This window comes from Micropterus dolomieu, linkage group LG01 (genome assembly GCF_021292245.1).
Source record: "Micropterus dolomieu isolate WLL.071019.BEF.003 ecotype Adirondacks linkage group LG01, ASM2129224v1, whole genome shotgun sequence".
Taxonomy (NCBI): domain Eukaryota; kingdom Metazoa; phylum Chordata; class Actinopteri; order Centrarchiformes; family Centrarchidae; genus Micropterus; species Micropterus dolomieu.
Genome location: NC_060150.1, coordinates 38,990,365 through 39,005,223, shown reverse-complemented (window position 1 = coordinate 39,005,223; position 14,859 = coordinate 38,990,365). Strand labels below are relative to the sequence as shown.

Genomic DNA, 14,859 nt, shown 5'->3' with positions numbered 1-14,859 from the left:
AAACTCTTCAAAAGCAAAGCGAGCGAGGGAACAGAGACGATGGGATTTTAAACCGGAGGGTCAACATGAAGACACACTTATAGTTAAATTGTATGTCTTTTGTTAGCGCGTGTCGTTCTGCGTGGATCAACTTTACACCTTTGCACTGGATGCTGAGATGCGCAGAAAGTGACAGGGGTCCTCATCTCTTCTACAGTCCTCAACGAGTTATTAACCGCCATGAAAGGTATGTTACCTTCGCATGCAGCTGATTTTTTTTTTTTTTATCCAAACTCACAGGTAACAAGCTACTGCAGATTTTACTGGGTTCTTCTTTGTGGTGCGCGCTTCACATCTGGATGACATTACGGTACCGCGGCGCAGAAGTTGTGAAAAACTTTTTATTTTCTTCCACCACTTAGTGGCATCCCCTTGGAGGATATAAGCAGATAAGAAAACAAGATGTCAAGATCCTATTTCCAAAAATAAAAACACTTTTTCGTGGTGAAGGAAAGATCCTGCATGACCAGTGGACACCACTTCATCACACCCCAACCAGTAGCCAATTCAAGCTGCATTGGTAGCATTAATAAGTACAATATTTTATTAATTTTACCCAGAGAAACTGAGGTGTAATACCCCCCACCAGTAAACACAAAGCTCATCCCTGCCTGTCTCCCCCATCGCCCCCCTCAGTCCCATCTGTTTACCATTACCAGTGATGTTCTCTGAGCTCTGCTCCAGTCTGCAGTGTAGTGCAGTACAGTGTAATTAGATTTTACTGTCAACAACCCAGAGAAACCACAGCCTGTGGCTTTTACAGTTCTCTGGACCTCCTAACTCCACACACACACACAGACACAGACTACAGATGATACTCTACTATCTCCAACCTAATGCGTTGTTGGCTGCCTCCACTCTGCAGAGATCATTGTATTTAAGGATTATGCATTCTGTGCAGCTGCCCTGTTGTGTTCCTTTCTGAGTTGTTTTGTTTGTTGTGTGATTCACTACCAGCTGCTTTAGACACAATGTACCTACTGCTACTAGCGTGCGTAAGACCTGTTTATATCACATGTTTCTGATTATGTCACACAGACGACTTTGCAGACGAGGAGGAAGTACAGTCTTTTGGATACAAGAGGTTCGGTGAGTGCAACGCTTTTTTTCCTTTTTCTTCAGGTGGAAGTGAGAAAAGCCGACACACTTGGAGCTCTAATCATAAAACTTTTATGGTTTTCAGAATAAAATGTTGTGAATGAAAGCCACCAAGTGTGTGGGCTCGACTCCTTTTCTCCTTCCTGCTGTTACTTACCTAAAATTGCCTTGATATTTATGGGCATGTTGGTCTAATTGAATCTTGTAGTTAACACAAAAGACACGTTTCCCACGTCAGGACAGACAGCAGGCTGCCCGAGCCTCGTCCATCCTGATGTTTGGCTCAGTCACTTATGGTTCTGCAGGGTTGTGGTGAATCACAAATGTGGCTGACAGTCTGTGAGGTCCAGCTCACCACTGGCCCGACAACTGCTGGCAAAGCTCGCCAGATCAAGAAGCATCAGACACTCTCTTCTCTTTTTTTATCCACTTAAATTGAGCCACTCAAACACGTTGACTCACACAAACATACTCAAACTGAAATTGTACTCAACATATCTTTCTGTTGAAGTGCGACACATGCAGGCAGAGTTCACACGCACTCGGTTTGTGTACCTGTGCAGCAGGGTTGTGCAGCTGATAGGATGCAGCATGCCACTTTTTCAGACCCATTTTCAGAGGTTTTCCCAGCAGACTTGATATGACCAGAATGATAAGGATCGAAAAGGGCCAAGTCACCCATATGACAAACACCATGAAAGGAATGAATCCCACTTTATATCTTCACTTAGCAGTCACAAGCGTTTGAGATGTATATACCTGACATTTTTCCCTCCTTTACAAGAAAGAAGAATTAATAGAAATGGTCACTTTTTAAAATTCTTTTTTACACAAAACAAACACATTCTCATCTCAGGGTGTCAAATACAGACTCTTTGAGAGAGCCTGACAAAGCATCCATGTTTGACGCACAAGGTCCCTTCAGCATCCGTATGAAACACCTTCAGGTTTAGGAAAAGATCATGGGTTTGGTTAGGTTTAGGCATCAGAACTACTTAGGTTATTGTGTTGTCGTGGGTTGAAATAAGTACATTACATGATGGCAGACGGTTACATGACGGTGTTACTTGAAAGCAGAGGGCGTCTCATGAAGGGCACCTTTTGCACCAAATACAGATAGACTTTCTTACAGCGTTGGTATTTGACGCCGTGTTCCAAATACACATAGGCCTGAAATACATGCACACCTATAGACATGCATTAATTGTTGGGAGAGATGTCAGAGTGATGGGGCTGCTGCAGAGCGCCCTGAGCAGTTAGGGGTTCAGCACCTTGGCAGTGCCCAGGAGGTGAACTGGCACCTCTCCAGCTACCTGTACATGCTGGACTTTAACCGCCAATCCTCCAATTCCCAAGCCAAGTCCCCCACGGACTGAGCTACTGCAGCCCCAATAGGGGTGAATAGACTTTTGTCAAAAGATCGTAAAATACAACGGCAACATGTCTTTCTGCAAAAGTTTTCTCATTACCCTGGATAATCCACATACTTCACTGTCAATAAATTTTTTTCTGCTAAATAGCTCCTATGAGTAATACTTCCTATAAAATGGAAAAACATGTCTTTTTGTGATGTTGATGAACGATAATATGGTCCATTTTGCACTTACCCTTTTCTTTTTATTTCATAAATGCACATATGTTGCTCATGCACGCTACGTTAATGATGCACAATCTTACCATCTGAAATAAGAATCAGTCAGTTTCACTACTCCAGTTGCTGCTGTTGGGTTTTGTGAGACAGTATGTTTGCCATCAAGTGCATGAATTCATGATTTTGGATAAAGAAGAAAGAACTGGCAGCAAAGGGCAAACTCTGTGTCACACACACACTCAAACACATCATTATTACTCTCCTTGGAGACGGAGCACATGCTCCATCATTGCTCTGTTGATTCAACATTGATCTGGGATCAGGAGCCTCTGTGTCTCAGTGTTTAGGGTGTTGCTGCAGTATGACTCATTCACACACAGTTCGGCCGAGGTCCATGAGAGTGGATGTGAGGCAGTGGACTCCACAGCACCAGCAGAGGCAAATTCAAACTGTGTCAGTCTCTTTCATCCGAATCACCCGAGTAGAGGCATCCTGTTTGTCTTTCTCTGCGAGCGCGTGCGAGTCCCACTCCTGGATTAGATTAGATAGCTGCAGGAAGGGAAGCCAAATCCAGCTCACTTTTAACTTTATTCAAATGAACTCTTGACATTCGGAGGAGTCGGAAGAGAGTGTCGCTGAACTCTGAGCTGAGTGCTGTTGGCCCTCTCGGCGACACAGCAGCTGTTTGGAGGGGCCGGCTCTGAGGGGCCCCCTCATCGCTCAAGAGGCTTTGTTGTGCAATAGAGCTGCATTCATGCAAACCATCACAAACCCTCATTCTTCCACTATTAGCACTATAATGTCAGTACTCAGGGGAAAACAAGCAGTTATTTCCTCTCTGCATGTTTTGCTTTAATCCATTGTAAATCACACTGGAGACTGATAGTATTTAAATTATTGTGATATGTCAAAGCTGAGACTGTTGTGCAAATGTGCGTCTGGTTTATAAAGTAATGACTTGACACAGAAACAGAAAACACTTAATCCTTCTGGTTTTAAGAAGAAACAGTACATACAATACCAGAGCTTTTGTTTTTCTTATCCTCTTTACATACACATTTCACAAACTTTGCATTACTGCTGACCACTTTCTAAAGCCATTGACTTCCACTAATTCCAGCACACAATGAAAACCATCTTGCCGAGGTTTGAAACATGGATATATATTCCATCAGCGACTATTTAGCTACATTTATTTTTTTTAGTGCCAGCCCGTTGTCATTCCATGGCGTCAAAGTAGTTTTGGTGCCTAAACCTAGCCAAACTGCGACCATTTCGCAACATTAGCCACATCTTAAAAAGGCGTTTTATAAAGACACTGAAGACCTTGTGCATGAAATACTGACCAGTTGTCAAAGCGTTGTTAAAGCATCGGTATTTGATGCCCTGGCGTGTGTTGCAGTTAGGGCTGGGCGATCAAAACGATAACAATAATTCAGGACAACTTTCATCAAAGACCTCCTGCCCATCAAAGCACCTACATGGAAAGCCATGAGAGAGAGCAACTTGCCACATGCCGATGTGGAAAGCATGAGGCAGGGAGAGCACACCTCTCTGCCCTTCCACGTGCCTGCGTGGAAAAGCCATAAGGTAGGGAGAGCACCTCCCTGCCCATCCATGTGCATACATGGAAAGCCCGAGGCAGAGAGCCGCAGTAAAAAAAAACGTACAGAAAAGAGCATGCATGCAATTTACATGTTTAATCAGATATTACGTGGACTGATGCATGGTGTTAAATGGGCCTGGGGCTGAAGACCATACTGTTTATTATCAGGATGCAGCCTCTCACATGCCACACATGCGGGCTCACATGCACGAACAATGGCAAGCGCAGAGATAGTTTGTGGACACGTTGAAGTGAAGGTAACTCCAAGCCACTGCAGTATGTGCAACAAAACCACGTCTCTCATCCTCTATGTTATTACAAGCACACCGCGCTAACGCTAGCTTGGCAAAGCTAGATATACAACGAGCTAAATGAAAACTGTCTGAAGTCTAACTGTTAAGCTTAGATTGCCATGTAGCTTCAATCTGCACATTGTTACCTGCAGTGAATCATGCAGAGACAGAGGGAAGAAGGACAGGAGATAGCTGTCCAAACTGCGGTGCATGTTAGCATGTTTGATTCTATTTGGCCGAATTAATTCCCCGAAATGCTTCTGATAACGAGATATGCCTGATCGGCCTATACCTATCGGATCGATAACTATTGTGCATCCCTATCAGATACAGCCTGAAAGGTGGAGCTGGGGTGGCGGTGGGTTATGAGCTTTTGCATAGGAAGCAGCGAGGATGGGCAGGTAGGCTACGGCAGCTTAAATAGGCACCTTGTCTGGAATTTGCCAATGAATGCAAAAAGAGGAATCGGCTGAGCTGTTAGCTGATGTGCTGCTTAGTTGGCTGCTTTCGCTGATATGCTGGAATGAGTAGAGCTTGACTTCGCTGCCTGCCTGAACTAACTCTATGCTTGATTTATTGGGACATAATTTTCCTTAATAACAATATAACAAATTTTCAATAAATGTTTGACTTCATTCATTTGAATCACAAACGAATTAGCACTTAATTTTTCTATTAGAAATAATTATTTGACATTTATCGTGATAGTTATCAATATCGAATGATTGGGATCAAATATTTGGCCATATCGCCCAGCCCTAGTTGCACTTACATGATTACACAGCAATCATGTAACTAATCAAGCAGGCGCTGTTTTGAAAGCAATTCCTTGTTGTTTGGACATCCAATGGTGGACAATGGTGGCTGTTGCTCAACAGGTGCTGCGGGTTGTCCACTTCTTGCAGGGTCAGTGGTAATAATTGTGAAGCACTTTGGGTAAAAGCATAACATAAATACAGTATATAAGAAACGTGATGTCATGATTAGGACAACAAGAAGTTTGTATTTTTCTGAATTGTTACGTTGCTTTTGGATCTTACAGTTTCACACAAGCACTTGAACATATCACAGACTGCATGACCACAGTAAAAATATAAAGGGAACTAAATGTTCTCTGTGGTGAGTTATCTATTTATTTCAAGTACGTTTCAAGCCTCTGCAAGTTGATTTTCATAGCTTGCTGAATTGATTAGAAGTCAATAAAGAATCAGACTTAAAAGTCATGATCTCCTTTGTAAAATGCACCAGAGTATTGTAAAGTATATGTGGATTGTAGTTCAAAAAGGCCGTAGTCCTTTTCAGCAAGATGCTTTAGCGTCGTGGGATAAAGAATGGGGAGATGCATTCAAAAAGATAAAGGAGAAGAGGAATACCATATGGTCTGATGGTTGGCTTTGTCTCTCTTTTCCAATTCCTTGAATTCCAAGATTTAATGCACTTATCTCAGTTTAGTAATAAAATGCTGTACTGCCGTTGTGAAAAATCCATCTGACAGAGCTTTCATTCGGTTTCTTCACTGCTTTGGCTGTAACTCATCCACACCAACAAACCCAGGCTGACCTCCAGCCTTTCTGTAAGGCATAGTGACATACATGTGTTATGTTAAATATATTTCAGTGTACCTTTGGGGGTTAGGGTTTAGTCATCTTTCTAAAAGTCAGATACAGATTGAACTGTTTCTGATTCTCTATCTAACATAAACATCATCCAGAAGGCATGCATACCACCATGTATATTCACACAAATGCACATATTTTTCCACTGGTTTGTATACAAGTGGAACAACACACACACAAACACACCAGTATATTCACAGTGAATTCATATGGTAATCCCATCTCTCCCCCTGCCAAGGTGAAGCCAGGCCGGAATTTCTTCCACAATGCTAAAGATCCAAACATAATTATTTTTCTGTGGGGGATTGACATAAGAAGGTCACCAGAATAAAATAACAAAATCTACCTGAGCTTTGGCTGAACTCTTACAGCCCCTTTAGAGCTGCTATAATCATCGGCCATTGGACTGAATGAAAGTGTTTTTCTCACATCTTTGTCAAAGAAAACAAAATACAATTGGCAATACATCCCTGCTCACGTCCACAAAATCTCTGTGGGATGTGTGCTGCATACAAAGAGAGTGACAAAAGTCAGTGGAAAGGTACAAAAGCTGAAACATCAACAGTAAAGACTAAAAGGGAGCTCTGATTCCAGTCTGCAGGAAGAAAAGACCGGAGCAAAGGAAAAGCTTTTTCACGTGTAGCTTTTGTTTCAACTTCTACCGTTGACCAGTTGCAAATAATCCTGATGGTGCTTAACTTAGAGGAAACAGAGACCTGGGAACTCCAAAAGGCAGGAAGTTATCATACTAGCTGTGTTCAGTTTCCAGTAAGACTGTGCTCCGCTGAAATATAAACTGCTCCACAAAAGAGATGTGGAATGGTTTACAGTCATGGAATGGACAATATTCCCTTAAAATAACTAAATCAACTTTTATTTTGGTTAGTGACCCTAGAACAGGGGTTTTCAAAGTGTGAGGCAGGCCTCCCAAGGGGGGCTCCAAACAGTTTCAAGGGAGGCTCAGTGAATGGAAGTGAAACAATATAACATTACTTATTGCATTAGTTATCAAAAGGTGATCACGTAGAATAACCTACATGTATGAGCGTTCAGAGATACGGTAGTTTTTGGGAACTGTTTTCCCCCCATCAGAGTCAGAAACGAATAAATGCCTTAGGACTGACCTTTTTTAAAACTATTTCGTGTAGTCCGAAGTTGTCAAACAGCAATATTAGGCCATTTTGTGTTCAGTTTATTACTATTCAGCGCTTTCCCTCTCTCTTTACATGTAAACTACAACTTACAGCCAAATGTAACAAGTTCAGGCACATGCACTACGAAAATCAGGATACAACATCCAATGATGATGGCACATGTTAGCAAAATGCAAGTGGCACCCAATGGAAGCAATGTTAGCATTAATGTCTGAGACAGTGGCAAGGTATGGGCAGACATAATGTACATGTATGTTTTGTAGGTTCAGAAGAACTACAAAGGAGACTTTTCTTAAAGCAGAGCAAAACTTTTGTCTTGATCCAGTGTTGCTGTGTTGCTACATAGCAAGTCAAGCATCATGATCGAGGCCTATGTTATGTCTTAACTTACATAGTAGCAGTCACAAACACATGTCAGATGTAGACTTTAACTGACTTTCTGAGGAAAGGTTAATGCAGAACAGCGTGGCAATATACCCAAAAGCAATTAATTAAAGATTTAATGCTAAACATCACATATTTATAATAAATAATCTGATAATATCAACGTATTCACAGTTCAGTGAGTTTATAGTGACATCATATTATCATATATATTTCATGACATGCATTGCTGGATGGTGTTACTGTACGTTGGGCTCTGGAAGACTTGTATGTTGGTCTGCAGGTAGGAGTCAGGGAAATAACGGCAGCATTATTGCTCCATTCAGCGGGTCCTCCTGGGAACTGCACTGATGTCTGGGTGGGGGTCTTACTCCCTCCGCTGCTGCGTCTCCTGTTCCCACACATGTGGGTTTAGAGAGGCCGGGCTCAGGAGGATTGCGGCCGGTGGTAGAACCCAGAGTGCACTAATCTATTTCCGGCACTTGTTATGGTTTCTCCAGCAAAGCCCAGAACATTCCTGGAGTCGAGCATGGTGTTGGGCCGTATGTGCCTGGAACCAGCTGTGTCAGCACAGCCGGGTCTCGGTCCGGTCCGGTGGGTTTCTCTGGCAAAACGCATTCCCCGGCTTCACAACCACCCTCAGCTGTAGTCGTAATGATACCTCTCCCACCACCTCATCCATCCTGGTTAACATGGACTCAAACATGGTTATGTTAACGTTACCAGCCAGCTTTTGTCAGAGCACTGACACATTTAATACGCGCTGTCATGTGATACTTTGCAGTGTGTTTGTCAGAATGTCTGATGAGGGTTTGAATGCACTTTGCTGTGGTTTCTTGGACTTTTCTTTCAGTAATGTGCTGTGGTTTTCTCAAATTCTGCCTCTTAGTTCTTTTTTAAAATTGCGTGTTAGGTTTTGATCACTTAATACATTTTGTAAAGTGTACAAAGCCGTCTTCGCTGTCTGCCATACCGCTGTCAGAAATGTTCCTTTCGCCTTGAGACCGCACAGTCAGCATTCCTTTACAAACATATTTATTCTGTATATGTATTCTGTGTGTGGGTGGCACGCTGGAGCAGTGGTTAGCAAGCACTGTCGCCTCACAGCAAGAAACTCCAGGGTTTTAACCTTGGTCGTTCCAGGCCTTTCTGTGTGGAGTTTGCATGTTCTTCCCGTGTCTGTGTGGGTTCTCTGGTGCTCCGGCTTTCTCCCACCATCCAACGACATGCGTAGGTTAATTGTCAACTCTAAATTGCCATTAGGTGTGAATGTGTGTGTGACTGGTTGTTTGTCTATGTGTCAGCCCTGTGATGAACTGGCAACTTGTCCAGGGTGTACCGCGCCTCTCGCCCAATGTTGGCTGGGACTGGCTCCAGCCCCCCACGATCCTGCACGGATAAGCTGTTGTAGATGATGGATGGATTTTCTGTGTGTGAGCAGATGTGCATTTTTTTTTTTAAATTGGGCTTCTCTCTTTGCAGCTAATGTTTAGATTTTTTTCTCTTTCTCTCATGTGATTCTCAGAGTGCATCATGTCACATTTCTTATTAACAGTTACCTAAATTGCATCTTGTCATTGTAAGTCCTATAATCAATCTTTTCGATTTAGATCAACAATGCATCAAATGTGAATGTGAACACTATGTGAAATGTAAAAGCTGTTGCTTGTGACAAACCCATAGAAAATTATCACTCAACTCTACAATTTGCCTCTATAGTATCTTTCAGCTCTCAGCTTTTGGTTTTAGGTTCTATAACTTTTAGTCTCCAAAAACCCACTGTATGCTACCCATGTATGCTACACTGGATGCTTCTTTTTTTTAATTTTATCATCTGGATACAATCTGAATATGCCAAAAACACATTTGGGCTGGGCATAGTGTTGAAATGAGCTCTCTCCAGATGCAGAAGTACCTGCAGCGTGTTAAACACCTGTTGCAGAGAGCAGACAGAGATGGGAAAACACTTACTGAAGTCAGCTGCTAAAACGCGGAGCAGACGGCCAATAAAACGCAGGCTTTGTCGTTGACTTTCAAGGGCTTGTCTGGTAAAAATCAGGAAGTAAAAATTGGCCTCTGGGCTAGACATCACTGAGGTCTTGTGTTTTACTCATAATCTTTATGGTGAAATCATTTAATTTAAACTTTGCTGTAACATAACAATCCATCATTCCTCCACATGTAAAGTAAAGATTGTTATAGTGATTCAAATGGGTGCTATTTTTAATGATTTAAATTAAAATGTCAAGGCCTTAAAGGTGGAGTAAGCGATTCTGGAGAAATCCAACACCATGACAAATACCATGAAATAGAGCGAACAATGACACAGCAAGTAATTTAACTAACGTAAGCTACATAGTGGGTTAGCAAACTGTCGTTCCAGTTGCTGCTGCGAAGTTAATGTGAAGCTAACATGCAGAGATGACGAGACGGTACAACTCTCCTGCTATCACAGCTAACATCACAACAACAGCATTATGTTGATGAACTAGAAAGTAAGCGGAATGTCGTGGACAAGTCATTGAACGTTACCTGACGCACAAATCATGGCTGGAATAGTTTTTTTGTGGCTCAGTCAGAGCCACTTTTTTTGTTTCCCAGTCAGAGAGAGTCCAAATGTCTGCAGCACTTCTCTGCTCTTCATTGTTTACACAATAATTAAAACATTGTATTTTCCTACAACTTGTCTTTTTGATGTTGTGGCTTCTTTGTGCAGTCTGGTGTCATGTGCAGGATTGCCTGGGCACTGTTTTGATTGATTTGTCTTGAAAATGTTCGTACCCACAAGCTTTTTAAGTATTTTAAAAAGCAGCTTAAGGAGCCCTGAAAACATCCCAAAGCACGTTTGAGAACAATTGAGAAATGAATGTTGTGACAAGAAGAGAAAGTGAGTGAGAGAAATAAATGTATGCAGACGCTACAAATTACATTTCCCAGGAAGACACACAGAAACAATGAAGTATAATGTGATTTTTAAAATAGTCAGATGTATAGAAACCAGCTCCATTTCTCAGACTTAAGTGTTGTTTTTCTGTTCAGGGAGATGAAAATTCACCCATAGATTTCAGAGCGGGCTGTTAAAAGTGAAACCTTGCTGATGTAAACAAAAAAGATAAAGCAATGCACAGACCAGGGATGAGGGATTTCCTCTCACCACCGGACAAGACAGGAGGAGAGATAACACCAAGATGAATGAAGAATGAGCTAGAAGAGTGTGTGTGTGTGTGGGGGGGGGGATCTTATCCCAATTGTATCCCAGGAGATGGGGAAGGGAGTGAAGGGGAAGTGGGAGAAAGTGGAGGAGATGCAGCCAGCTGTAAGAAAAGAGCAGGAAGTGGATGGATGGGTTTAGGGGCACATGAGAGGAGCTCTTTGTGAGGAGATAAGAGTGTGTGAGTGTGTGTGTGTGTGTGTGAGATGGTGGTAGATAAGGAAAAGGAGGTAACGGTATAAGATCCAGCTGGAATTGTTTATCTGAAGTCCACGTTACACACCTGTATGACATACGACCATACAAGCTCACATATTCAACTATACAAAAAATCATTGGTGTAGCGTTGCTGTTTTCCTCTCTCGGACTCGGACTTATCTCTGTTATAATTCAATCCTTTCAAACTGGAATCCCACAAAACTGTCTGAATGTGAAGAAAGGCCAAACGAGGAATTGGCAGCCTATCACAGAGGGATTTTATGAACACATAATTTGTCTTTTTTTTTTTTTGAATTTATGACAGTAGGTTATAGGATGACAGAAGCAGTGGTGGAAAGTAGCTAAATACATTTACACACATGGTGTCCTCAAGTCTGATCTTGAGCTACTTGTACTTGAGTATAAAAGTAAAAATAATAATAATAATAATAAATTGGCAGCTATAGTTACTTGTGTACACAAATATTTTCACATAGATTTTCTGTTTTTGAGATGGTATCTCAGTGGGTTTATTCTGACATAATACATTTGACTAATGTAGTGACAAACCCACTCCGTATTCTGCAGATCTGCTTAATTATTTGGAGTGTTTTAGTATCTTTTCAGCTGCAGCTGTTTTCAGCAAATAAAAGCTCTAATAAACTGACTGCACCAAAAGACAGACCATGTTTGCTACTAGCTGGTGAACATAGTGAAGCGTTTAGCAGCCAAAGAGCCAGATATCATTGTCAGGATTATGAAGAGAACGAAACATAACAAAAAGGAGAATGAATATTGGACTCCAAATGAATGCTAATGTTGCTCCATGTCTGCTTGATGTGTACATAAAATACTGTTTGCTAACACCTTCACCATATCGACTATACAGTGAGAATGTCAACGTTGTGTTTGCAGTTTGCCGCAACACTCCCAAGGAAATACAAATCCACAAAATCTGCAACACCATATCTCATCCTCTCTCATTAATTTTGTCACAATTCACTAATCGAAACAGATGCCATATAACACTTGCAGCCCTGCAGATGTCACACATTTATCTGCAATTTGAGAGCGACAATTAAATGTGATATTGTGGTCTGTGAGAGACCGGTTAAAAACAGACATGGTCACTGATAGTTCAACCGAAGCAGTAATGGCTGAGTTATTCTGAGTTTTAGTCCTTAACATAGGTCCAAAAACATTGGATCCTACACTTCCCATAATGGAACACCCCCCAGATTGTAATGCTTTCTGTTAGAAGTCCAATCCCAAACTGTGATACCCGATTGATGTTCTCTGACTTTAGAAAGCTAATAGTTACTTTAATATTTAGTGACTTTGATGTGTAAAATCAGCTCTGAAGCTTTAAGTAAATTATCTCAATACACCACAGCAGGAACAGTAACTATAGCACAATTAGATTGTTTTAACGTCACAGTCAGGTTTGAGAGATCTCAAACTTTCATCCAAACTTTCCACCCACGCCTTTTTCTCTCTCTGTGCGTTACGCCTTCATTAGAATAAAACAGCAGTAACATGACTCGCTAGATGCGAAGAGCAGGCTGTGATGTTTTTGCCAGAACAACACATGTGCTGGTAGTTAGCCGCTATTTTCAGTCTGGCTTGTGATCATCCGAGTGTCAGTTACTTTTCTGAATCACCTGTAAGAGTGAGGGAAAGCAGCAAACCCCGTCACAGCCCCCCTCCAGCTCTCACACACCATAATAACCCCAGTGTCCTTGACGTGACCCACATGCAGATGTCAGGGGAGGCTTTCTGGAGTTCAGTATGGCCTCTATTAAAGTGCCTTTAAAGGTGGTGTTTAAACAGGGGGTCTGAGTCATTGATTTAGTAATTAAATAAAAGAATAGCAGACCAGCGAGAAGGCGCTCCAAGACACCTGCATTCCTTTAACCTCTCCCGTGAAAGGGCTTATGTTCAGTTTGGCGAGCTTGTGCATTAGATCTTACATTTATGTTCCTTCCAGTGTGTGTGTGTTTGTGCAGGTGTGCTCGGCCTTACAATAACACACTTTTTTAACACAAATTGATAACTTTTATATATGTGAGTCCCTTATGTCCGTGAACACTGAACGCTCTCCAACACCTCCGGCAGCCGAACACACAGGCGCACTTTAACAATGAATATGGGGATTATAATTTCCTGAATCTGTTATTCACAGTGCAAAATGTCAATGTGGGGGGGGTGACTGTGAGGGTTGCCAAGATCAACCTACAGCTTCCTGGTTTGCAAAAGGGAGTTGAAGCGGAGAGGAACAGTGTTCTGCTCCAGAACTCTGTCAGATGCATAATGACTATCACATTTTCCATGTGTGGCTAAGACTGCAGACAGAGGGAATTCAGTAAATTCATTCTCTGGCACCTTGCAGAAATCCGCACAAGGCTTGTCATGCATGCATGTGGTTAATATATAGTTAATTAGAAATAAGCTACAGTATATTTCTGTTGTTGTTCAGATACCTGATTGAATTTGGGGGCTCTACTTTGAGTCAAAGCAACTCTGAACGTGCAGAGTTTGACTTAATGTAAAATAGTCTGCCAAAATAGTATGCTTTCTTGAGCAAGGGGACTGTGTAAAACACAATAAGCAAACGATACAGATCACTCCACAGATATAAAGTGGTTTTCATTGTAGGTAGTTACATAATCAAATGGAACCTGTAAAAGTAATCCACAGAGTTATTCAGGTAGTATTGGATTATTCTGAGGTTTGTTTTACTACTGATATGGAAAACACCAGTGGCTGAAATCACTTTAAACAATAGTCGTTGCCTTTAAGCATAATGCACAACCTACTAAACTGTAAATCTTCCAAATCTAAATATTCCCTGGTTCCACTGTCATTCAGGTTATTGAACAAATGTTTGGTCTTCTATGGTGATACAGATGTGTCAGAAACCTCACTATTCAGGCTGCTGATATTTAATGTTGTTCAGCAACTCATATAATGCTTTTTGTTTTATTTATTGGTATTTGTATGAACATGTTTGAAAGATTCTGTCTGATAATGTCAAAGGCAACTGGACCTTTTCACAGTAGATTATTAAAGACGCCTTTGGCTTCGCATTCCTAGATATACTAGGAGCTCGATGACTGAGAAGCTTCAGATATAGATATGTGTTGTACTGTATATGCTGATGGGTTAGCGCCCTGTGTATTATGGTATGAATGGAATGGCAGCACTCTTGAGACTTGACCTATTTTCTTTAGGAACATATTTTCTAAAGAGTTTATCATTTTCATTTTTAAATTGTTCCCTAAAGTAGATCTTATAATTTCCTCACAAGTATCTGTAATCAGAATACATTATATAGCTTAGTTAACAGAATAAAATACAGGATGAGATAATACGGGATCACTTCAATGGTATTCTGTTAACCGTCTCTGCATAGCACACATTGCTGAAGCACTGAGCGGTGTGATTACAAATTGTTTATGGTCATCAGATCTTGCTGTTTGGAGTTATAAAGCAATCATTTTGGTTCCTGATGACACCTGTGCAGCACACATTCAGTTCTTCCAGCATTCTTCTAAATTACCCTAAACCAACAGTAGAGTAATTTAAAGCCATTGTGTGGTGTTGATTACTGCTTTCAGTAAGTGGTATCGCCTCCGTGTGATTCACTACCCAGATGTCAGACAGCCTCTT

General features: G+C 41.5%; 1 protein-coding gene across 1 annotated transcript in view; it reads left to right on the top strand.

Moving 5' to 3' along the window:
• Positions 1-4: 4 nt before the first annotated feature.
• The window catches only part of LOC123969154 (collectin-12-like), a 39,906-nt gene continuing 25,051 nt past the window's right edge, over positions 5-14,859 (top strand). The window contains exons 1-2 of the mRNA XM_046046309.1: positions 5-226; positions 1,078-1,128. Of these exons, the coding sequence (XP_045902265.1) occupies positions 220-226; positions 1,078-1,128 (58 nt within the window). The 5' untranslated portion in view covers positions 5-219. The remainder of the gene's footprint in view (positions 227-1,077; positions 1,129-14,859) is intronic.